This window comes from Dama dama, chromosome 16 (assembly GCF_033118175.1).
Source record: "Dama dama isolate Ldn47 chromosome 16, ASM3311817v1, whole genome shotgun sequence".
NCBI lineage: Eukaryota > Metazoa > Chordata > Mammalia > Artiodactyla > Cervidae > Dama > Dama dama.
The window spans coordinates 38,077,889-38,102,987 of record NC_083696.1 but is presented as its reverse complement, the minus strand read 5'-3'; the positions used below and the strand labels follow the sequence as shown (position 1 = coordinate 38,102,987).

Sequence of the window (25,099 nt, the reverse complement as noted above, 5' to 3'; positions counted from 1 at the left end):
CAGTATGCTGTAATGTTCTTTATCTTTCTGGCTTACTTCACTCTGTATAATGGGCTCCAGCTTCATCCATCTCATTAGGACTGGTTCAAATGAATTCTTTTTCATGGCTGAGTAATATTCCATGGTGTATATGTACCACAGCTTCCTTATCCATTCATCTGCTGATGGGCATCTAGGTTGCTTCCATGTCCTGGCTATTATAAACAGTGCTGCGATGAACATTGGGGTACACGTGTCTCTTTCAGATCTGGTTTCCTCAGTGTGTATGCCCAGAAGTGGGATTGCTGGGTCATATGGCAGTTCTATTTCCAGTTTTTTAAGAAATCTCCACACTGTTCTCCATAGCGGCTGTACTAGTTTGCATTCCCACCAGCAGTGTAAGAGGGTTCCCTTTTCTCCACACCCTCTCCAGCATTTATTGCTTGTAGACTTTTGGATAGCAGCCATCCTGACTGGCGTATAATGGTACCTCATTGTGGTTCAATGGAACAGAATAGAAAGCCCAGAGATAAATCCACGAACCTATGGACACCTTATCTTTGACAAAGGAGGCACGGATATACAATGGAAAAAAGACAACCTCTTTAACAACTGGTGCTGGGAAAACTGGTCAACCACTTGTAAAAGAATGAAACTAGAACACTTTCTAACACCATACACAAAAATAAACTCAAAATGGATTAAAGATCTAAATGTAAGACCAGAAACTATAAAACTCCTAGAGGAGAACATAGGCAAAACACTCTCCGACATAAATCACAGCAAGATCCTCTATGACCCACCTCCCAGAATATTGGAAATAAAAGCAAAACTAAACAAATGGGACCTAATGAAACTTAAAAGCTTTTGCACTACAAAGGAAACTATAAGTAAGGTGAAAAGACAGCCCTCAGATTGGGAGAAAATAATAGCAAATGAAGAAACAGACAAAGGATTAATCTCAAAAATATACAAGCAACTCCTGCAGCTCAATTCCAGAAAAATAAATGACCCAATCAAAAAATGGGCCAAAGAACTAAACAGACATTTCTCCAAAGAAGACATACAGATGGCTAACAAACACATGAAAAGATGCTCAACATCACTCATTATTAGAGAAATGCAAATCAAAAGCACCCTTGCTTTCTTTCTGCCACATCCTCTCTGCATTCCAGGCCTCTTATTCTGCCTTGTTCTTGCAGAATGCCTCCCTCTTCCCGTATCTTCCTTTCATTCATATTCATAGTGTTGGTCAATGAGTCTTGTCTGACTCTCTGCGATCCCGTGGACTGTAGCCCACCAGGGTCCTCTGTTCTTGGATTCTCCAAGCAAGAATACTGGAGTGGGTTGCCATTCCCTTCTGCAGGGGATCTTCCTGACCCAGGGTTCGAACCCAGGTCTCATGCATTGCGGGTGAATTCTTTAGTCTCCCACTTACTGTTTTCGTTTCAACTCAGATGTTACTTAAGAGGGAGTGCCGTCCTGACTCAAGCAGAGCAGCACTGTTATTACCGAATCACACTCCTTTTTTAGTTTCTCAGTGACACCTCTTGTACTTGAGATTATATGAATACGTTTTCAGAATTTTACTCTAGAATGCCATTTCCTCCTGTATTCTGAGCCTTTCAAATGATTTCTGGCACAGGGAAAGAATGTTGACCGAATGATATAATTCCAAAGACAAAAGTGTCCAAAAAAGCAGTATGTTTTTTAATGCTTCCTTTACTTTTCATATATGAACGTTGTTCTCTTTCTCCATCAGGAAATAGAGGAACAATGATTTTGACTGGGGAAGCTTTAATTTGTTTAAAGCAGATTTCAAAATGGGCCAGACTCCTAGGGGATTAAACCTAACCCTCCCATGTTCAAATATAAGTTTACAGAAAAGGTACATTAAACATAAATTGTATGGCTTTAGGGTAAACCCTTTCTTTCTCTGTATCTCAGATGAGAGTTGACCACCAGCTTTTTATGAATGTTATGTGCTGTTTATGTCATAAAGGTTTACACTGTCAACCTGTTTGAATTTTAAATGTTCTATTATGTAACAAAGTTTGCTTTATGAATGTATTTAACTGGGAATAAAATCAAGAGTGTGAGCAGATTCACCAAACATGGCTTCAAGATTTTAACAGGGTTTTCTCCATATGATATCTTAAAGGGAAGTAATTTTTTATTTTATTTTTGCTTGTTAGTGTAATTCCTTAAATTGCTGTAAGCTCCAAATCAGTGGAACTATGCTAGTCTAAATAATACAGGCGGGGGCGGTGGGTGGGGAGAAGTTCTAGATAGAGAACTTAATCAGTAATTTATTTTATGGGTAACAGAACTCTTAAATTATACATCACTTACATTTATCTGGTACTTCTACTCCTGCTTCTTGTTGTTTAGTCACTAAGTTGTGTCTCTTTTGCGACTTCATGAACTGTAGCCTGCCAGGCTGCTCTGTCCATGAGATTTCCAGGCAGGAATATTGGAGTGGGTTGCCATTTCCTTCTCCAGGGGGTCGTCCCAGATCAGGGATTAAACCCGTGTCTCCTGCATTGTCTGGAGAAGGAAATGGCAGCCCACTCCAATATTCTTGCCTGGGAAATCCCACGGAGAGGAGTCTGGTGGGCTACAGTTCCTGGGGTCACAAAGCGTTGGACACGACTGGGTGACTAAACGGCTCCTGCATTGGCAGACGGGTTCTTTACCAGTGAGCCTCCAGGGAAGCTCCCTACTCCGACCCCTGCTAAGTAGCAATTTAATTTCATGACGCATCAGCTATTAGCAGAGTTTCCAGAGAGCTCCGTTTTTAACTATTTGGCTTTGTACTTTGAGTAAATGACTAGCTTTCACCTCTGAGGAAGTAAGCCCCCCATGACATCAGAAAGATTTAGCTCAGGGTTGCCAAAGGAGAGAGGGTATGTGTAGAGGGGTGTCCAAGCTAAGGTACCCAAGCTACTGCAGAACATCTGTCTCTTGTTCTGGCCCCTGGGGAGCTGGTGTGTATGGATGGAAATGAATAGAGACCAGCATGGGTGGAACTAGTTATGCTGAGACCTCCATGTGACTCAGGGGCCAAGGCAGATCGTCAGATGTTATTTTTAGCAAAATGTGGTAAAAATTTCCAAATAGTTTCTTCTTGTCCCTTCTTCGTAGCTCTGTCTCTAGGATTTGTTGTTTTCTTGCAACCTTAATCTCCATATAGTCTCTCTCTCTCTCTTTTATTATTGGGTAGACCCTTCACTGTGTGGACACAACATTCTTAATACTAACTTTAATTTTTAGAATTTTTACTTTTTATATAATTTCTAAAGGTTATATTCCACTTATAAGTATTACAAAGTATTGGTTATATTCCCTGTGTTGTACAATATATCCTTGTAACCTGTCTTATATCCACGAGTTTGTACCTCCCACTCGCCACCCCCCAACCCCATATTACCCCCTGTCCCATAAAAAGTAGTTTGTTCTCTATAGCTGTCTGATTCTTTTTTGTTGTATTCTCTAGTTTGCTGTGTTTTTGTTTTATTTTTGCTGTGTTTTTTAGATTCACATCTAAGTGATATCATACAGTATTTGTCTTTCTCTGTCTGATTTCAGTTAACATGATGCCTTCCAAGTGCATTTGATGCAGGTGGCAACATTACACTCTTTTTTTATGGCTGAGCAGTATTCCAGTATATGTACATACATCGTGTATCCCTTGGTCTGTTGATGGATGCTTAGGTTGCTTCTATACCTTGGCAATTGAAAATAATGCTGCTATGAAGATTGGGGTGCATATACCTCTTCAAGTTAGAGGTTTTGGGGGGTTATATATCCAGCTGGGTCATGTGGTAGTTCTATTTGTAGTTCTTTGAGAGACCTCCATACTATTTTCCACAGTGACTACACCAATTTCCATTCCTACCAACAGCAATGAGGGTTCCTTTTTTTTTGACCACACCATGTGGCATGCAGGATCTTAGTTACCAGACCAGGGATCAAACCCATGCCCCCTGCAGTGAAGCACGGAGTCTTAACCACTGGACCGCCAGGGAGTCCTGATCTGTGATCTTTTTGACGATAGCCATGCTGAGAGCTGTGAGGTGATACCTCACTGAGGTTTTGATGTGCATTTCCCTAATGATTAGTGATGTTGAGCATCGTTTCACATGCCTGTTGTTCATCCATATTTCCTCTTTGGAAGAAAAGTTCTTCTGTACAGTTTTTAAGGGATAATATACATCTTATGTAAACAACACATATAACTCAACGTTCATGAAAGTAAAAGTGTTAGTCGCTCAGTTGGGTCCAACTCTCTGTGACCCCATGGACTGTAGCCCGTTAGGCTCCTCTGTCCATGGAATTCTCTAGGCAAGAATACTGGAGTGGGTTGCCATTTCCTTCTGCAGGGAATCTTCCTGACCCAGGGATGAAACGTGCGTCTCTCACATTGCAGACAGATTCTTTACCATCTGAGTTACCAGGGAAGTCATCGAATGTAAAGATTTGTTTAACCCTCAAATAATTGGGATGTGTTTTGTCTGGGTGTCTTTTTAAAGCACTTCCCATCTACTCCAGACCTCTCTTGTCTCCCCCACGGGTTTGTCAGTATCACTACTGGCCAACCTGTTGCTCCATGTCAGTAGTAATATAAACCTTTAACAGCTCCTGAAGAGTAGCTGTTGCTCTTTGGTAAGGCTTGCCTGGTAGCTCAGCTGGTAAATAACGGCACCTGCAATTCAGAAGACCCCAGTTCGATTCCTGGGTTGGGAAGATCTGCTGGAGAAGGGATAGGCTACCCACTCCAGTATTCTTGGGCTCAGATGGTAAAGAATTTGCCTGCAATGCAGGAGACCTGGGTTTGATCCCTGGGTTGGGAAGATCCCCTGGAGGAGGACATGGCAACATATTCTAGTATTCTTGCCTGGAGAATCCCACGGACAGAGGAGCCTGACGGGCTCCGGTCCATGGGGTCGCAAAATGAGCGATTCGGCACGAGGAGGAGAGAGGAGAGATGGAGGTGAGGGCAGCACTCTGCGTACTCAGACTGAAGACACATGATTTGGGGCTTCCCTGCCGATCCAGTGGTTAAGACTCCACGGTTCCTCTAAAGGGAATCCTTCCACTTCAGGGGCACGGGTTCGACTCTTAGTCAGGGAACTAAGATCCTACATGCTGAGTGGCGTGGCCAGAAAATTTTAAAAAATTGTTTTAAAAATGTTCGATTCAAGGGAGGAGGGTCTATTCTCTATTAACTTTTTACCTCTGATCTTCAAAAAGCCCATCTTTGGCTTGATTCGTAATGTCCTCTGTGCTTCTATATTTTAACAGGGCAGCCCTGCTTTGTATCGAAATGTTTATTCTTTAAGAGAGCAAATGTCTGCCTTCCACTTGGCTTTTAACTGCATAAAGGAAAACGAGAAAATGACTGACTGTCCTGAATTCTCAGAGGCAGAAGGAGTGTTCAAGACCAGAGACTCGAGTGAGTAGAAAGAATTCAGTCCGTTTGGACTTTTGCATCTTTTGAGACAAACCTCTGAGATATTAAAAAAAAGATTTACTTCTATAGTGTGAAAGCTGTCTTTTCTGAATAAAGCCATATTTTTCAGTGGAGCCTAACATTTAAAATTTGGGATGTTTCACACAAAAATCTAGATTTCTGATTTCTCTTGAAAAAACATCATTCCTGAGCATACACCTTATGTTTGCATATGGCCACAATTAAGTGTTAAATGTTACAATGTCAGAGTCCATGGACTCTTTTCATCTTTAAAATTGGGCATGCTGTAGATTTGCATGAACAACCCTTCTTTTTTTTTTTTCCTTTTTTAATTTATTTGTATATTGAAGGATAATTGCTTTACAGAATTTTGTTGTTTTTCTGCCAAACCCTTGGTTTTTTAGAGGATTATTATTAAGTTTGGTAAGCATTTATATGAATACCAAACACCCAACCCTGATATTGTAAACAGATATATTTATTCTGACATCTTAATAGCCTGCCATACTCTTTACCATAAGTTTTAGATTGTAACTTTTTTGGTAATTTTTTCTGTCACTTTTGGTTTTCCAATCACAAAGCATTTCAGACCCCAGAACTAGACAAAATCCTGGCCTTGCTGTAATTGACGTAATCCTAAGGTTCCAAATGGTTTTGTTTGGTTTCTTGAACCATGGTTTCTTGAACCATCTGCAGGTACATTTCAACACCTACTTGATTGTAGGGCATTGTTAATACAAATCCAGTGCATCTACCTCTGCAGTACACAACCTTCTCCCATGTACTCAGTTATATTTGTAATTTGTAACTTACCTATTTTTCAGTTTTTATCTGAGCTTTAAGATATTTTATTTACATAATTGCTATAAATTCTGTAGACAGTTAAATTCCTTTTTTGTACCTGGGAAAAATTGTGGCTGTGTTTTTTGTAAAATCATATACAATCAGAACAGAACCAATATTGGAACATAACCACATCCTTTAAAATGTTCAAAAGAAAAGGATTCACTTTAAATTTAAAAATAGAATGAAATATTATATTAGAAATGCAAATATATCTTGGTGTATCTTTTGAAAGCACAAAGAAAGTTCATTCTGGTAATTAAATTGTTATCTTTTTAGCAGTCATGTTCTCTTGCATTTCAGTTAGATTTCCTTTTTTGAATAAAAATGTACTACTAGATTTTCCTTTTCATTGTTAAAGGATTTATGTTCACGCATTAAATTGCATCATGAAATTATGATGATGGGTGCAATTTTCAAATGATATTGTAAAAGAAAATATTTGAACCTGTGTTTTGTTTTTGTTTTGTTTTGTATACCTAGCCAAAAAGGAAAGTCTTGGTGAATGTCAGCTGTCTGAGTTCTCTGCACAGTCACCATCCAAACGTCGGAGGATATCCTCTCCAAGCAGCTCTGACGTAAATGTAACTGATGTGGTTAGTCTCCAGACACCCAATGTCAATGTCGCTGCTTGTCCCAGTACAGACATGAAGTGTGCTATTGAAACCTTTGCTGATCTCTCCCAGGTAATCCACTTACTGGGAACAGGAAGTGAAGTTTTGGGTTTTCTAGCTAGCCAGTTTGAGGACCATCGATGCCCTTTGCAATGTTAGCACTTACGTACGTTACGTTGCAGTGTTCTGGGCTTCCCAGGCGGGTCAGTGGTAAAGGAACCCGCCTGCAATGTAGGAGACACAGGTTCAGTCCCTGGGTTGGGAACATCCCCTGGAGGAGGAAATGACAACCCACTCCAGTATTCTTGCCTGGGAAATCCCATGGACAGAGGAGCCTGGTGGGCTACAGTCCATAGGGTTGCAGAAGAGTCGGACATGGCTCAGCGGCTAAACAAGAACAACACGCTATTACTATATTTGAGCTGGGTTTTAAATTGTGTGTGTATGAGGGATTTCCTGCTTGTTAAATTTTTTTATGGTTGGTTGGCTTACTGGCTATGAGAGACTGCTTTGATCAATATGTTGCTTTTGATACGAAAAGCACTAGGCAAAGATGAAGTCCTGTGATCTATTTGTGACGTATTATTCTAGATACCAGTGGTACCATGGTGAGAAAGTCCCAGTCCCGCCCTCGAACAGCATTTTGTCTGCTGTGGGCAGTAGACATATGAGCATCTTATTTACACAGACCTGGTGAATGAGGTGGCAGTTACACTTGGGATGTACCCCAAGGTCTGGGGTCTGGCATGTCTGCCTTGCAGCCCCTTACTGGTTTAACACTGGCTGGAAAGCAAGGTGTCATTTAGCAATTTTTCCCTTGCTCTCCCCACTTCTTTCAAGTAGCCATAGGGATTTTTTTTGTTGTTGCTTCTAACTACCTAGAGGCTGTCAACATCATCAGAAGATGAGAATCAACATGAGTTCAGTAATACTGTGGCAGATCCTTGCATGTGTGCATACTTAATTGCTTTAGTCACATCTGACTCTATGTGACCCTATGGACCGTAGCCCATGAGGCTCCTCTGTCTATGGGATTCTCCAGGCAAGAATACTGGAGTGGGTTGCCGTGCCCTCCTCTTGGGGGTCTTCCCAACCCAGAGATCAGACCTGCATCTCTTACGTCTCCTACATTGGCAGGCAGATTCTTTACCACTAGCGCCACCAACCCGAGGATCCTCGACCTTCACACAAGTGTAAACAGGGAGTCAGTTCTCTCCCGACCCTTGGTTTTGCTTTGATGCAGTAGGTTCCTGTTTCTTTAGTGAGAGAAGACACCTTATGTTGGTAGAGTGGAAGCTTTTTTCCTGCACCTTCTCTGTCATGTAGATCCAGCACATGTCCTGTTGATCCTGTCTAGACTGGCTTGGTAGATGTTTGCTGCCCTTTATGGTCAACCATCTGGACCCATGAGTTTCATGTGTATCTCAGAGTCATTTATAATCTCTGCTCTCTCTGCCCTATTCTAGTTGATATGCAATAATCTGAGGGTAATTCTTTTATCAGAATTTTGATTAATTTTTGGACACACATCATGATTTAGAAATGGTTTCCACATTAATACGAGTGTGTTTTCTACCCTGACCATTAATGGTTTTCCCTTTCTAGCTATTGATATCTTCTGTTGTTTGAGTAGTAATTTTGTTTTCCATTATTTTGAGAATTTCCTCTTTAAGGAAAGTAGTTAACACAGTTTTCTAGACTTCAAACAATAAGGCAGCAAAAACTGTGCCCTATGAATGCTTCCTAGGGAATTGAACATTGTCAGATTGGATGTTTGGGAGTCAGTGAGAATGAATACTCCATTTTTAGTTCTATTCCTACATACTTCCGTAAAATTTAACTAGATAATGAAGTGATGCGTTGATTGATTTAACATCAGATTTCCAGGTAATCTGTAATGCTAACTCAAATCTTTATAAAAATAGTAATCCTATAAATAAACAAAATTTAATACTTCTGTACTGTTTGCTTCCCCCCAAGAAATTTTCTGCATCTGGTTTAAATCTACAGTCTGGATGTTTAATGAATGAGTCTCCTCTACTTTCAGAACTTACAGAGGCTTCAAGTGGTAAGTTTTTCGTTCTTCCTTGGTACCTGTGCTGATTCACCCATGAAATGTTTGCTCAGTAGACTTTTATGGTTGGTTTACTTGTATGCGAACATTTAGACGCACTGAAACCATTCCTTGCATTTTAGGAGCTCATGGTTTAGTAGAAATGTTTCAGAGCTCTTGTTGTGTGAGATGACATACTGGCCTTTTATAGGCACAGCCGCCTCCTTCCTTCTGCGCCTCCCGGTTACTATATTTTATGTTATCTTTTTGTTCCCAGGCCATGGAGGCTTTGACTATTGTGTTTATCATTGTATCTCTTAAGCACCCAGAATATATGTGTTACATGTCAGTCATCAGGCAGTGGTCTTCAGAGAATTTGCAGGGGGAGCCTTGCCTTGTTTAACAGCACACAAGGGCCTCTCTGGTGACTCAGTGGTGAAGAATCCGCCTGCCACTGCAGGAAACACAGGTTCAGACCTGGGTCAAGAAGATCCCTGGAGGAGGAAATGGCAACCCACTCCAGTATGCTTGCCTGGGAAATCCCATAGACAGAGGACCTGGTAGGCTACAGTCCACGGGGTTGCAAAGAGTCAGACGTAACTTAGCAGCTAAACAACACAGTATGTGAATTGTTTTATTTAATAATAATCTTTCTCCTCAGCATCTTGTCCTCTCCCTCCTACCAGACTGGCATCCTAGAAATGCTTCTGATTGTAGCACTAAAAATTGGTCAAGATTCGTTGTCTAGCTCAGGTTAGTTTCATGATGGCCGTCATAGGCATCATGAGTGGAGGTAAGTTAACAGTTAATAGCTGAGCCAAGGATTCCTGTTTAACTTTCCATGGAGCTGACACCCCTTCATACTTTTACTCTCAGTTAGCTCGATTTGAACTAAAAGCTGTGACCAGTGCCACTTCTCTCTCTCTCTCTCTCTCTTCTTTGTATTTCCAAATGAAATCCCAGATGTTACACTCTAAGCAGGATGTCTTAGGGTTGAATTTCTGAGAAGCATGTTACTCCCTTTGTAAATACGCACTACGTTTGGTGTAGAATGGGCTGACTCAGACGTCTGCCCCCCTCATGGTTACAACTCTGTGTTGAAGGAATCCAGGATGCTGCCTCCGTAGAAGGGAGAGGACCCAGTGATGCCGTTTCGGTTGATAAATGTACAGAAGTGAGCACAGACACAGGTCCCGAAGTCAGGTCCCTGGTTACCCCACTGTGCCAGAAGGACCCTCCGTCCTCCAAGACGTTTGTCCTACGTTCTGTCCTGAAGAAACCTGCTGTGAAGCTGTGTGTAGAAAGCCTTCAGGTCAGTAGAGAACAACACCTCCTAGAGCAGATCGAATAAAGATTGCTTTTGGCTCCCAGAAGTACCTCTGAAGTGTTATGTCATACTCCTAACGGAAATGTTATATCGTTTTCCTAACGGAAAATGTCTCACCCTAATTTTTTTTTTTTGCCTCCTCTTTCTCACTTGTAGTAGCACTAGGCACTTTCTTTTTACTCTTTATTTTTTCATTTACACTCAGTGTGGAATATAGTATGTTGACGATTCCACATGCCTCGTGGCCAAAAAAAAAAAAACCCACAAAACATAACAAAAGAAATATTATAACAAATTCAATAAAAACCTTCAAAATGGTCCAAATAAAATAAAAATAGTGCACATTTAAAAAAAAGAAAACCAAAAGCCAAAACACCCTATTATGCTGTTTACATGCTTGATTTTTTTTCTTATTTTGGGGAAGGTCTTATACTTCAGATCATTTATACAGTATACCTCAGGTGACACTGTCCAGAGTACACTGTAATTCTGGCCACTCATATTTTCCTTAACTTCATTTGTCAGGCCAGATCCAAAAGGAAGAAATGGATTTAGCCCACATTATAGATTCCTGTTTTTTCATTTTGGCTTAAAACTACTTACTAGAGTAATAACTAAGAAACCCAGTTTTTCTTTGTGGCTAATATGGTATTTTAAGTTAGATCAATTATGAAAGTAAAGGTAATCTGCAGTACTGTATAGTATCTATCCTTGGCAGAAAAGGAATTCCAAGTTGCCATTCTTAATGACTGTGTATGTGTATTTATGTATGTAAAATTATTCATGGTTGTTTATTTTGTTTAGGAACACCATGACAACCTCTATAATGATGGGGCTTGTCCAGGCTTAACCTCCAGTCTTGCAAACTGTTGCAAAGAACAAACAGCAGGTAAGAAATTCAGGTTTATTTTGAAGCATGTGGATATAATTTTCTTGTTATTAAATACATCTGAGATAGTCTGTGATATTTATTGTCAATGACCTGCCGATGCCTGATGCTTCTGAAATTACCTGGGAGTGAAGAATATTTGAGGGGTGAAGGATGGAATCTCTGTAGAGAGTCTTCTCAGAATTGGTTCTATCCACTTCATTTATCCATTTTTGTATAATGGTAAAATTTATAGAGGAAATGATATTCCAGTCTTATCATCTAAAATCAGCGTGCAAAATTTACTTAAAATTTATTACCACATTTTAAATTGGAAATATTGTATATCTCTTCCATTTTAAACTTTTTTTCTCTCTACAAACTATATTTTGTATTATATGAATAGCCAATCCAGTCACGTTAAGATTCTAGGATATGCCTTTTAGATAGGCCAGTCATGTTAAGATTCTACAGAAGGTCAAGAAAATTGTAAAGTACTAGGCTTTCCAGTGCGGGAGACCTGGGTTTGATTCCTGGGTTGGGAAGATCCCCGGAAGAAGGGAAAGGCTATCCACTCCAGTATTCTGGCCTGGAGAATTCCATGGGGTGGCAAAGAGCTGGACATGACTGAGTAATTTTCACTTTGACTTTCACAGTCTTGCCAAGTACAAAGAAGAGGAAGAGAGTTACTTTCGGAGAGGACCTGAGCCCTGAAGTGTTTGATGAATCTTTGCCAGCTAACACTCCCCTGCGTAAAGGACAAACACCTGTCCGTAGAAAGGATTTAAGTAGCCTCAGTCCCCCACTACTTGAACAGTCTCCAGTTCCTGACCGGCTACCTCAACCAGATTTTGATGACAAGGGAGAGAATCTTGTAAGTGTGGAAAGTGTGAAGCAGACTTGTTTATGATTTCTTCATACCTCACCTATTTGCATGAGCAGTAATTGTGCTTTGAAATCATGAAACAAAATGAATGGTGGGTTATGATATAAGTTAATGCATTTTCTAGCTAGATTACTACCAGTTTTCTCCTGTTAAAAACAATCACTTCCACGACTCCTTGAACATAGCATATTTCCTGGAACCTTACTGATATTGATTGTAAGATGTGCCATTCTTTGAGAAAAAATGCTGAAAGTTAAACACACATACCATGTGCTCAGATTTCAAAGGTGTGAAGATGTGAAAGAGCAACAATCTTAGAATCAATATATTATAGATTGCTCTTCTAAATTTCTACAGGTAGGCTAACTGGATTCAGGGATATGAACAATTTTTGAATTTTTTGATACATAGTGCTAAATTAGCATTCAGAAAGTATGTACTTGTTTGAACTCACCGTACTATAAGTAATCCTATTTTATTATATCTTTGTAAAGCCTGAGTATTAACTGTACTTTTTAAAAAATAGCTTAATAGGAGAAAAAGATGACTTGAAAATTTTGTTTAGGTTTGAACATTTTCACATGTTTGTAGGCCATTTTAATTTCTTCTCTTGAGAATTATGTATTCATTTTACTTACCCATTTTACATTGGGACTGTCATTCATTCTCTCTCGCTATTATACCTTGAAATAAGAATATTCTGCTTTTGGCCAAGATGGAGTAAGAGGGACCTAATTTATATTCCCGTGAAAAAGAACTCAAAAGCCAGAGAAAAAGATAAGAAACAGTGGTTCACAGACACTGCCTACTGGACGCACAGACAGTAATCCCTGGGTAACAAGGGAGGTGAACTTCAAGAGAGCCACATCTTGCTGCCTGGGCTGGATTTCCAGGCTGCGGCACAGGAGGAGTTGCCTCGATGGAGCCTGGACGTCTCCCTGAGTTGAGAGGATGGAGTTAGGGCCTGGGAAGGTGAAGGAGTCTGGAGTTCTCTGGTAAAATACCAGAGAGGAGACTTGCACAGAGAGAACTCTGGAGATCTGCTGAGGGTCTCGCTGGAGTCACTGCTGGTCCTCACAGCCTTGTGAGTAAACTGCCCCAGGCCAGGGAGGAACCGCTCAAAGAGCTCACGCAGGGCTTCCCAGGTGTTTGTGGTGAAGAACGCACCTGCTAGTGCAAGAGATGTCAGAGATTTGGGTTCAGTCCCTTCGTCGGGAAGACCCCCGTGCGGGGAGGGCATGGCAACCCACTCCCGTATTCTTGCCTAGAGAATTCCATGGACAGAGAGGAGCCTGGTGGGCTACAGCCATAGGGTCGCAGAGAGTTGGACACAACTAAAGTGACTTAGCATGCATTCACATAAGCCAGGAATTGTGTCCCCACCGACCCTCGTAGCAAAACCTTATAATTCAGACGGTGTCAGAGACTCATTAAATGGAGCAGAATTAAACTAACAGCCAACTTGTATCCATTTAGCTGCATTGCATAATGAAACCCAAGAATATAAGAAGTACTTTCAGCAACTGTGAAGCTGTGGTGATCCAAGCCAGGTTACAGGCATCAGATGTAATTGTCCACCCAGCCCTTCACCCCTCCTCTGAAGGCGCTCAATAAAATGGTTTGATCCTTCCCACCAAAACAAAACTATCTAGCACCAAATAACGTTAAATTCAAAATGTCTAGCATTCAAGTAAAAATTTATAGTTGTGTAGGGAACAGTGTCCATAATGAGGAGACAAATCGATCAGTAAGAATAGACCCAGACATGATACCTATGGTAACATTTGTGGAGAGACAATCAAAGAGTTATTTTAACTGTATTTCCTGTGTATGCAAGAATGTGAGAAAAGATTGAGCTTAAGAACACAAAAGATAAAGATCCAAATCAAACTTTATACGTTAAAATCTCTAGGAATAAAAAATGTATTGGGTGAGATTAATAGCATATTAGAGACTGCAAGAGAAAAGATTAGTGAATTTGAAGATGTAGCAATAGAAATTATTCTCAGAAACACAGAGAAAAAGACTAAACAAGAATAAGCAGACAATTCATGATCTGGGACAACTTCAGGTGGTATAATATGCTTGTAATTAAGGTTCCCAAAGGCGAAGAGATAGTGAAAGGAACAGAAAAAACATACTTGAAAAGCAATGGCTGAAAAATGTTCAAATTCTTTAAAATTAGAAGCCCATTGATACTAAAGTTCATCAAATTCCCAGCACAAGAAACGTAACATACAGAAAGCTTAAAATCAACAATAAATGGCCTAAAAGGAGCCAGAGAGAAAAAGACACCTGACATAAGACAAATCAGAAGAGAGGCAGCAGCAGACTTCTTGCAAGAACTGTGGGAACCAGAAGACAGTACAGCAGAGTCTTTTAAAGGTGTATTTAAGTACTTAGAGCAAAAAAAAGAATAAATACAAAATACCTGTCCAGTGAGAATTCTCTATCCAGTGAGACCATCTTTCAAAACAAAAAGTGAAATAGAGGCTTTTTCAGACATAGGAAAGTTGAAATAATCCTATTACCATAACAGGTTAGCCTTAGAAGAAGTATTAAAAAGGAAGCCCTTTAATCAAAAGAAAAATAGTTCTGCATGAAAATCTGCATCTACACAGGAATGAAGAGCCCTGAAAATGCTAACTATTTGGGCAGATATAACAGACTCCTTTTTAATTAGTCTTCATAAGGACAATTGTTCAAAGCAAGAGTAAGAACAATTTTTTGTTTCTATGCAGTCAAATTAGTGTGGCATCAAGGTAGGGAGAGGTTCTTAGGCTATAAACAAAGTGGAAATAAAAAGATAAACCACAATAAAATGACAAAAATACGTGGGATACAACTAAAGCCATGCCTAGGGAAATTTTTAAAAATTAAAGGCTATATTTGAAAATGAGAGGTCTGAAATGAATGATCTCAGGCTCCACTTTAAGAAACTAGAAAAAGAAAATCAAACTAAGATGAAAGAAAGAAAGTAATAAAAATAAGTGTAGGGCTTCCCTGGTGGCTTGGTGGTAAAGAATCTACCTGCCAATGCAGGAGACACAGGTTCAATCCCTGGTCCAGGAAAATCCCACATGCCGCAGAGCAGCTGGGCCCGTGTGCCACAGCTGTTGAGCCTGCTCACTAGAGCCCGGGAGATGCATCTACTAAGGCCTGAGCTCCCTGGAGCTTGCACTTTGCAGCAAAGGAGGCCACTGCAGGAGAAGCCTGTGCACCACAACGAGGAGTAACCCCCGCTCACTATAACTGGGTGAGCAGCAACAAAGACCCAGCACAGCCGAAAATAAATTAAAAGTGCAGAAAATCGATGAACTAGAGAACCGAAAAACAATAGAGGAAAAAATCATTGAAATCAAAAGATTGTGCTACAGAAAATAACTGTAAACTTCTAATCTGACTGTTCAGGAAAAAGAGGATACTCATTACCAATACAAGGAATAAGGGAGGTGACATAACTAATTTCCTAATAATAGATCAATTAAAAGGATAATAAAAGAATATTATGAACAACTTGATGTTATGCCAGGAAATTGAAGAACTTAAGCTACATTCCTTAAAAGATACAAACTGTTAATTTCACTCGAGAAGAAATAAGTGGTGTCATTAGCTCTGTATCAGCTAGAGAAATTAAACTGTAGGTAAAACCTTCCCGCAAAGAAAATTGCATGTCCAAATGACTTTACTAATGAATTCTATCATTTAAGGAAGGTGCAATACTAATTCTGCCTCAGTCAGTCAGTTCAGTTGCTCAGTCACGTCTGACTCTTTGCGACCCCATGGACTGCAGCACACCAGGCCTCCCTGTCCTTCACCATCTCCCGGAGTTTGCTCAAACTCATGTCCGTCGAGTCGGTGATACCATCCAACCATCTCATCTTCTGTTGGCCCCTTTTCCTCCTGCCTTCAATCTTTCCCAGCATCAGGGTCTATTCCAATGAGTCTGTTCTTTGCATTGGGTGGCCAAAGTTTTAGAGCTTCAGCATCAATCGTTCCAATGAATATTCAGGTCTGATTTCCAATTGAGTTGGGCATGCTTCCCAATTCATCACTGTCAGCTTTAACCTGATACCATAATCAGATATTATAAGAAAAGAAAACTACAGTCCAGTATCCTCATAAACATATTAAAATATGCAAAAGGGAATAAATTATGAGTAAATAAGATTTTACCCCCAAAAGGCAAAGTTCATTTAATATTCGAAAAACAGTCTATGGAATTCACCATATTAACAGAATAAAATAGAAAAATGATACAGGTTTCTCAGTAGGTGGAGAAAAAGCATTTGACAAAATCCAGTATTGATTTCTGATAAAAATTCTAAGCACACAGGTGATAAAGGAATTTATTTAACCTGACAGATTTTATCTATGAAAAATTAACAGCTACCATTATACTGGCTGTGTAAAAGAAAAGATTTGACATCTGCATTTATATTTACCTTGAAGCTTGCCTGAAAAATACTGTAATGTTAGGTTGTATTTGTTAATAGATTTTCTTACTTTACCAGGGTTAGGATATGGGACTTCAAATGATTCAAAAAGTAACTTATTGGTGAATCATCAATGCCTACCCTTCACTTAAAGTTTTATTATTATTGTGGTGGATTATGGTTAGTAAATGTGGTTTCCTTTAGGATGATTGTAAATATTATAAAACAATTATATTTAGTATCTTATTTTGCTTTTTTTTAAATTTAGTTAATCCCTTATTGATTTCCTATCTTTATGCTTATTATAATTTGTTCTACAAAGATATATCTTATTTTCTTTGGGGCACATTTTTTATATGTCTACTGAATTTAAAGATATCTAATTTCTACCCTTTTGTTTGTTTAGGAAAACATAGAGCCTCTTCAGGTTTCGCTTGCCGTTTTGAGTTCTCTTAATATGTCTTCAATTGCTGAGACTCTTTCAGGTAGTAACTTGTAAATAATCATAAATATCATTAAATGTACGTATATATGAAGATCTCCTTAGTTTTAAATTTTTATTTTTATTATGATCATAGTTGATTTTTTTAAAAACCCAAATAGAAAAGCATATAAGAAATCTCTTATCCATCTCATTCCATTCCGAGCCGCATACTTTATAATCACCCGCATTTAACTTCCTTCAGTGGGTTAGCCCCATTTTTTCAAGTCACTGCAAGCAGAAGAGTTGTTCTCTCCACTCTTAAGGATTCACAGTGAACTCCTTATCAGGTTGCACAGTTGAAAGGATAAGGATTGTAAGCATCATTTGTAAATATACAAAATTATTCATCAACATGGCATTTTGTGCACACATATCTTCCAAGGTCTCTGGCTTTTTTTATGATCATGACAAGGCAACGAAGATCTCTCTCTGCTTTTCTGAGGAGACGCACAAACCAGGGCTTGGCCGGCAAATATCATGGGCAGAGCGGGTAGGGTGGGGACAGTTATTCATGTCTCTCCCATAGTGGATATCCTTTAATGGGTCACCAACATATCTTGTTGGCTCTCGGACACAAACTGATCTCATTAGCACAGAATCCAATATGTGGAATGTGAAATTACTAATAGAACTAAGTTGGAAGCATAGTCTGGCATCTTCAGGAGCTTATGCTCTTTGACATGCTTCACTGTGTTCTCTTTATACCATCAGAAGTGATCACATTTCAATTTTTTGGACTTTGTGAAAGTACTTTAACGTTTTAAAATTTTTTTGAATCTCAAAATTTATTTCTCATGGTAATTAATATTTATGTTCAGATATGGGCTTCCCCAGTAGTTTAGCGGTAAAGAATCTGCCTGCAATGCAGGAGATGCATGTTCAATCCCTGGGTCGGGAAGATCCGGGGAGAAGGAAATGGCTACCCACTCCTGCATTCTAGCCTGGGAAAATCCCATGGACAGAGGGGCCGGGCAGGCTACAGTCCATGGGGTCGCATAGAGTCAGATACGACTTAGTGACTCTAGGATACTAAAAGCAAAATTAGTATTCAAGCGTATCCAGTGTTTCCTAAAGGCAGCTGATCTAAAAGTTTTTGTGAGCTTCCCTAATTTTGCTGTATCTTGCTCATCAGGCACTGATACCTCTGCCTCTTCAAGTGACCAGGAGAACATAGCCTCCTTCAGAGTCGGTAGAGCAACGCGGACCTCTGGCAGAAGAAGGGTAAGTGCTTAGGTTTGTTTGTTTCTAAATCTTGCAATAGCTTTTTTTTTTCTGTTTTCATGATCAAATGACTTATTGGTTAAATCTTAGTTTAATCGATGTTTTAAGAGCTAATACCTTATCCTACCTACCATGTAACCCAGGGTGATGCTGTTTTTCTGATGTGATCTCAATTCTGTTAGAAGAAAAATACATTAAAACAAGATGATTTCAGAGTGTGTGTTCATGTGGAAGGTCATCTGTTTAGAAAGCTTCTTTGGGATCTCCGTGGTTTTATTATAAATTGCATCAAAGTGCAGAGCGGAGAAGAGTAGCATGTAATTAACGGTCAGAAAATGGTATAACTTTTCCTAAACTGCATTCCACTGTTTTCAGTGTGAGCATGACTCCCATTGAATGCATGTCTTCTGTGATTTTATTAAATCAGTCGAACTTGGATTTTTGTCTATCGCACCATACTGCATAAACATATAGCATACTATTTTTTGCTCATGTTGTTGGATGATAAACGCAGAAGTCAAACTTAGATAATCTAACAGTTCATGATTTCCCCCCCTCATAACCCATCAGCAGTTAGGTACTAATACTAAATTACAGGTGTTGAGTAGGTGCCTGAGACAATGATTCTTTTTTATTTTTTTAAATTTTATTGAGGTCCAGTTGATTTACCGTGTTGTATTAACTTCTGCATGTTAACACTATTAATAGTGCTGTTTTAACTTGTAACTTCTGCAGAAATGGGATGTAAGATGGTAGAATCCACAGGGGAAGGAAAAGACATGTGAAATGGAAATGTAACTGCCTGTGTTTTACAGTAGCTCTGCTTTCAATCTTCTTTCTAGAAGTTGATCAGTTTTTCGGAAGAGAGTGTTAGCAACTTACTCAATGCAGAAGCTCAGCCTTGTAAAGAAAAGAAAACTAATAGGAGGAAGTCTCAAGAAAGCAAGCGTGCAGACAGAGTCCTTCCTCAAAAGAATCGGGTGAGTGTGTGTTTAAAGATGTAATGAAGAGTAGACATAGTCCATTTGTTTGTGGTTTGGTTAGGAAAACACGGAAACAGATTTTTTTCTAGTCAACATTGGACCGAGAGTATTAAAAATCAAGCTATCATAGAATAGAAGGGGCCGTAGGAGATTATATACTCAATTGTGCATTACCCAAAAGCCATTTTTGCATTGTCTTCATTGGGTTGGGTTGTGTACACCCAGTGCTGGGAATCACCAACTCAAATGTGGAATTGATTCTTACCTTTGAATCTGGTCTAGTCTCACTTCACCCTCTTATGGGAATCCTCTGAGGGAATTTCTCAGGGATGAGGGTGCCATCTGTCACTTGTTTGACTTGGCTGCTGCCAGTGGGTTGATGGATGACTTTCCATATTGAAGGAAGAATTCAGAAACTAGCTCTGTCTTCCTCCACTCCTGGAGGCCTGTGCCGGTGCATGACATCACTGTTTCTTGGTGGAAGGCGGATCCAGCACTAAGCCAGGTCCTGGTGCTCCACACTTCCGTGACTGGACCCTCCCCTGTCACATCCACAGCTTGTTGGTACCCAAGACTTTTGTATGTGCCCCCCTCCACCCCCAGCCTCCTCTCCATCCCGCATTCTCAAGCCATCTAACTCATACCTCCTCTAGTGTTACGTTTACTCTTAGGCTTTCAGAATCCCTATGATTTCATTTCCTGTGTTTCCTCATGCATCCTAAGCTGTGTAAGCTGTTTTCAACACACTTGTCTATAATCTCAGGTCTTCATCCCTTTCATTCTGCTTCCTTCCTGGGTTAATGCCACCACTGTCCCCTCTGCCATCCAACATTGCTGCTAGAGAGCCTCACGGACCACTGCGGAGTCACTGTGTCAGATGTTATTATGTTAATAATTTTTCCATTATTTTTCCAGTATTTAGGTTACTAAGTTGTAACCTAGTGACTAAAATCCAATGCATCTTTTGAGATCTTGTTCCTACTGGCTGGTCCCGCAGCATTTGACAAAATTGAAATCTCTCCTCTATGGTCTCTATTAAAGGTTTGTGTCCTTCCACCCATTCCTAAATGTTTATGTTACCCAGAGTTCTGTTTTACTCTCTGACCTTTGAAACAGCTTATTTCCTGGGTGGTTTCATGTGCAACACAGTTGATAGCGCTCATATGTTTCCTGTCTGTAAATATAGGTTCAGCTACCTACTAGGCATCTTTCCTTAAACTACCCTGCCAACACTTCAAAAACCAACATTTCCATAACTAAATTCATCCGTTTAGACTCTGGAAGTTTAGTTTTTTAATGTTACTGGAGGAAATACTTTAGCAAAATGAGGAAGTAAGCTTGAGAATTCAGGACACAGTGGATCTAATAATAATGCCAGAGAACAGAAATCTCAGATCATAGCTGTTCAATCAGCCTGGAAGAGCAATCAACCCAAATCTGAACAAGAGAAGAGTGCTCTGGGGGTGGGAGTGGGGGGGTGTCTCTGAAGGGAAGAAGAAAAAGGCCTGTGATTGAGCAAATGAAAGTTGTGCCATATAAGAAAAAAAGGTCATTCTGTACCATCCCAAAGAAAAGTCTGTATGTAGGAGTCTTGGAGCAAATAGAAAGCAAACTTTATGGAATTCCCTAGTGGTCCAGTGGTTAAGAATTCGCCTGTCAAGCAGGGGACACAGGTTCCATCCCTGATCCAGGGAGATTCCACATGTCTGGGGGCAGCTAAGCCCACGCACCACAACTACTGAAGCTCAAGGACTCAAGACCCATGCTCTGTAACAAGAGAAGCCACCACAGTTAGAAGCCCACTCATTGCAACCAGAGAGTAGCCTCCACTCACTGCAACTAGAGAAAACCCATGTGCAGCAACAAAGACCCAGCGCAGCCAAAAATAAAATTTTTAAAAACAACAGAAAGGGAACTTTAATAAGTGTGATCTCAACCAACGGTAGGGTGTAAGGAAAAGTGTATTTTTTACCTTCCTGGGTTGCTCAGTGGTTAAGAATCCACCTGCCAATGCAGGAGTTAGGAGAGCCTGGTGGGCTATATTCCGTGGGGTCACAAAGAGTCGGACACAACTTAGTGACTAAACAGCAACAAGCCACCCAGTCTGCAGTATTTTGTTATGGTGGCTAATACGGCAAACCATATTTGGCAAAAACCATGCCTTTTATCTGAGAAAGTTAGGGAACATTAAAAAAAAAAAAATGTGTGTGTGTATATGATGAATAACAACGAGAAAACAGAATAGATCAGAAACTAATAAAACCTGGTTAACCTGTAGGGAGAAGAGGCAGAGGAGGGAACAGAAAGGAAAAGGCTAGATTTCCTTGAATGTTTTTTACTTTTAACTGTACATGTTCTGCATGATTATGAAACAATTATAGTTCAATTTTTACAAGTTGTAAACAAAATGAAACAAATTGATGTAATTGTATATCAAGTTAGTGGCTTAACCTCATAAATTTTTTTCAGGATCAGAAGTGTGAAAACTCCAAATGGGATGTACCTTGATTTTGTTGTTTAGTTGCCAAGTATATCCGACTCTTTGCGACCCCATGGACTGCAGCTTGCCAGGCTTCCCTGTTCTTCACTCTCTCCCAGAGTTTGTTCACATTCATGTCCATTGAGTCAGGTGATGCTGACTAACCATCTCATCCTTTGCTGCCCCAGGAACAAAAATAACTGCAGAAAAACTTAAACAGTAACACTCACTGATAGAAGAATTTACTCTGCAATGAAGCAAATAAGAAGGAATTTGTGTATGCATGTCTTTTTTTAAAACTGTCATTAAGAATCCAGAGCAAATAGATGGGGAAACAATAGAAATAGTGACAGACTTTATTTTCTTGGGCTCCAAAATCACTGCAGATGGTTACTGAAGCCATGAAATTAAGATGCTTGCTCCTTGGAAGAAAAGCTATGACAAACCTAGACAGCATATTAAAAAGCAGAGACATTACTTTACCAATAAAGGTCCATCTAGTCAAAGCTGTGGTTTTTCCAGTAGTCATGTATGGATATGAGAGTTGGACCATAAAGAAGGCTAAGCACCGAAGAATTGATGCTTTTGAACTGTGATGTTGGAGAAGACTCTTTAGAGTCCCTTGGACTGCAAGGAGATGAAACCAGACAATCCTAAAGGAAATCAGTCCTGAATACTCATTGGAAGGACTGATGCTGAAGCTCCAATACTTTGACCACCTGATGCCAAGAGCTGACTCATTCGAAGAGACCCTGATGCTGGGAAAGACTGAAGGCAGGAAGAGAAGGGGACAACAGAGGATGAGATGATTGGATGGCATCACTAACTCAAATGGACATGAGTCTGAGCAGACTCAAGGAGATGGTGAAGGACAGGGAGGCCTGGCGTGCTGAAGTTCATGGGGACACAAAGAGTCAGACACGACTGAGTGACTGAACAACAATAGGAATCCAGACTCTTCACTGGAAATAAGATAAACTTTAAAATCAAATTCAAAACCTTGTTAGACTAAATTTGAATTTAAAATATCATGAACACATGCTTTTACCATTTAAAACAATTCTCTAGCTCTTTCTGTTGATAAATTGTAGAAGCACTGAGCCTCCTTTCTACCTAGATTGCCATGTCTACCATCTCAACTGAAAGGGATTGATATTACCTTAGTGAAATGACCACTTTCAGATTTACAGCAGCAAATGCAGAAAATGAGCCCAGATCTGGAGCAATGTGCATGCAAGGATGCCTGAGAAACTTCTGGGGCCGTGTTAAAGGACACACAATCATTTCGAAGGGTCCTCTGTTGACCAAAGGTAGGACACTGTGACCATCAGAGAGATTGATTGCAATGGTTTGAAACAGAAACATCAAATAGGAAAAAACACTTAATTTCCCATAATGAAAAACTAATCACAAAATTTAAAGGTCACCTTAGAAGCTGTCTAGGACATCAGTTCGTATTTTCGGGTTTTTTCATTTTGGATAGCTAGAAGATAAAATTTAAGCTATGTTTCAGGACGGATAAAGACTTTTAAGAAGAAAATACACAAATTGCTTCAGTCACTTAATTGGAAATATTTTCTCCATCTCCCCACTAGGCCTTTGTGATAGTGAACTATCATTTGTATGATTTCTAATATTTTAGCATTCAGTTACTTTAATATTGGGCCCTTTTATTTTACCTTTGCTGGCTTCCCTGGTGGCTCAAATGGTAAAGAATCTGCCTGCGGTACAGGAGACCTAGGTTCGATCCCTGCATCTGGAAGATCCCCTGGAGAAGGGAATGGCAACCCACTCCAGTATTCTTGCCAGGAGAATCCCATGGTCGCAAAGAGTCAGACATGACTGAGTGACTAACACAGTCAGGTAGACAAATAGTTTATAAGGGAAAGCTCTTTGGGATAGTTGTCACTAATCAAAAAGATATGTTCATGAAAGCTGTTGAATGTTAGGAAGAAGCTAATGGGGGAGCCAGAGGTCATGGGCACCTGAGACCACTGGTCATTTGCAGTGCACACAGGGAGAGAATGTGGGCCTGCTGGTGCAATGCGGGCATTTACAACCTTCCATGAGATGCTTTTTCCTAAAAAGATCAAAGCTGTATCTAGTTAAGCCTGGATCTAATATCTAGTTGATAGGAAGTATCAGGAGATAGACGACTACAAAGACATACTTGAGTACAGTCACCCAAACCCAGAGCTTGGTGGCCACTACAGGATAATATGCCTCAAGGACATTCACCACATAAATGGCAGGGGTATAAGCCACAGAGCAAAGGAAATCTCAACCAAATAACATGTGTGGAGACCTTGTTCAATCCTGATTTGAGCAGTTGTAAAAAGACAATTAAGGGCCACTTGGAGAAAGTGGAACTCGGAGGAAATATCAGGGAAAACTGCTATCTCTGGGTTTTTTTGCACCTAAGTTTTTATGTTGAGATCATTTTCAAGATGCATGCTGCTCTCAGAAAAACTACAAAGATCCCAGCTACCTTTTGCCCAGCTCCCTCCATGGTGACATTTTGCAAAACAGTTGTACAGTATCACAGTAGTAAGATAACAAAATATAGTCAAGATGCAGGACGTTTCCATTGCTGCAGAGATCTCTTCTGGCTTGTAGCTCTATCCTCTTCCCATTGTCTCCCCCACCTTAAACCCTGGCAGCCAGTCCTGGAGGGTTAAGGACCAGTCTGTCCTCCATTCCTTTCATTTTGTCATTAATATTGATGGAATCACACTTTAGGTAACCTTTTGGGACTGGCTTTTTCACTCAGCATCATTCTCTGGAGATTTGTCCAGGGCTGTGTATATCAATAGTTCCATTTATTGCTGACTAGTATTTGTCATTTCAGAAAAAGGTAATCATTTCACAATATATATACTTATGTGTGTTCCTTAAACCTACATAATGTTATACGTCTGTTACATCTCAAAGCTGGGAAAAATAAATAAAAGTTCATTGTACAAGAGGAAAAAAATGAGCAATAAAATACAATGCCAGGTAATAGAATGTTTCTTTTTTGTTTGTTTGTGTGTGGGGGGAATAAAAGAAGCCCTTATCTCTTAGAGATATTGTAGGATTTTCAGATGAGATGATGTCATGTCTGGGATTTGCTTTAAAATAATCTGAGCAAAGGGGGTTATAAATAAATCATGATTTCTGTGTTAGTAATTAGAGGAGTTAGCTGTTGGGAACATGGGATTCAAGGTCCTATTCTCTCTTCTTTTTGAGTGTTTGAAACTTTATGTTATTAAATGTTAAAAATACAGCAATCTGAGCCCCTTATTTAGAGAGATGGAGCCAGCTATAGGAACTTAAAATGAGCCAATAAATAAGTAAATGGCAGGGACAGAAAAATGTTTGCTTTTCACCGGAAGCTTTCTTGTTCAGTTTGATGTGTTGCTATGTACCTGAATTATTTTTAAATAATTTTAAAGTTACTCTAAAAACAATTTA

At 39.8% G+C, this 25,099-nt stretch overlaps 1 protein-coding gene across 2 annotated transcripts in view; it reads left to right on the top strand.

The window, feature by feature from the left end:
* Positions 1-25,099, top strand: part of CDCA2 (cell division cycle associated 2) — a 46,888-nt gene that overhangs the window by 10,579 nt on the left and 11,210 nt on the right. For both annotated transcript variants that reach the window (XM_061163861.1, XM_061163860.1), the window contains exons 5-13: positions 5,284-5,434; positions 6,779-6,981; positions 8,890-8,977; positions 10,066-10,274; positions 11,094-11,178; positions 11,814-12,031; positions 16,886-16,964; positions 18,096-18,184; positions 19,027-19,164. In XM_061163861.1, coding sequence (XP_061019844.1) covers positions 5,284-5,434; positions 6,779-6,981; positions 8,890-8,977; positions 10,066-10,274; positions 11,094-11,178; positions 11,814-12,031; positions 16,886-16,964; positions 18,096-18,184; positions 19,027-19,164 — 1,260 coding nt within the window. The remainder of the gene's footprint in view (positions 1-5,283; positions 5,435-6,778; positions 6,982-8,889; positions 8,978-10,065; positions 10,275-11,093; positions 11,179-11,813; positions 12,032-16,885; positions 16,965-18,095; positions 18,185-19,026; positions 19,165-25,099) is intronic.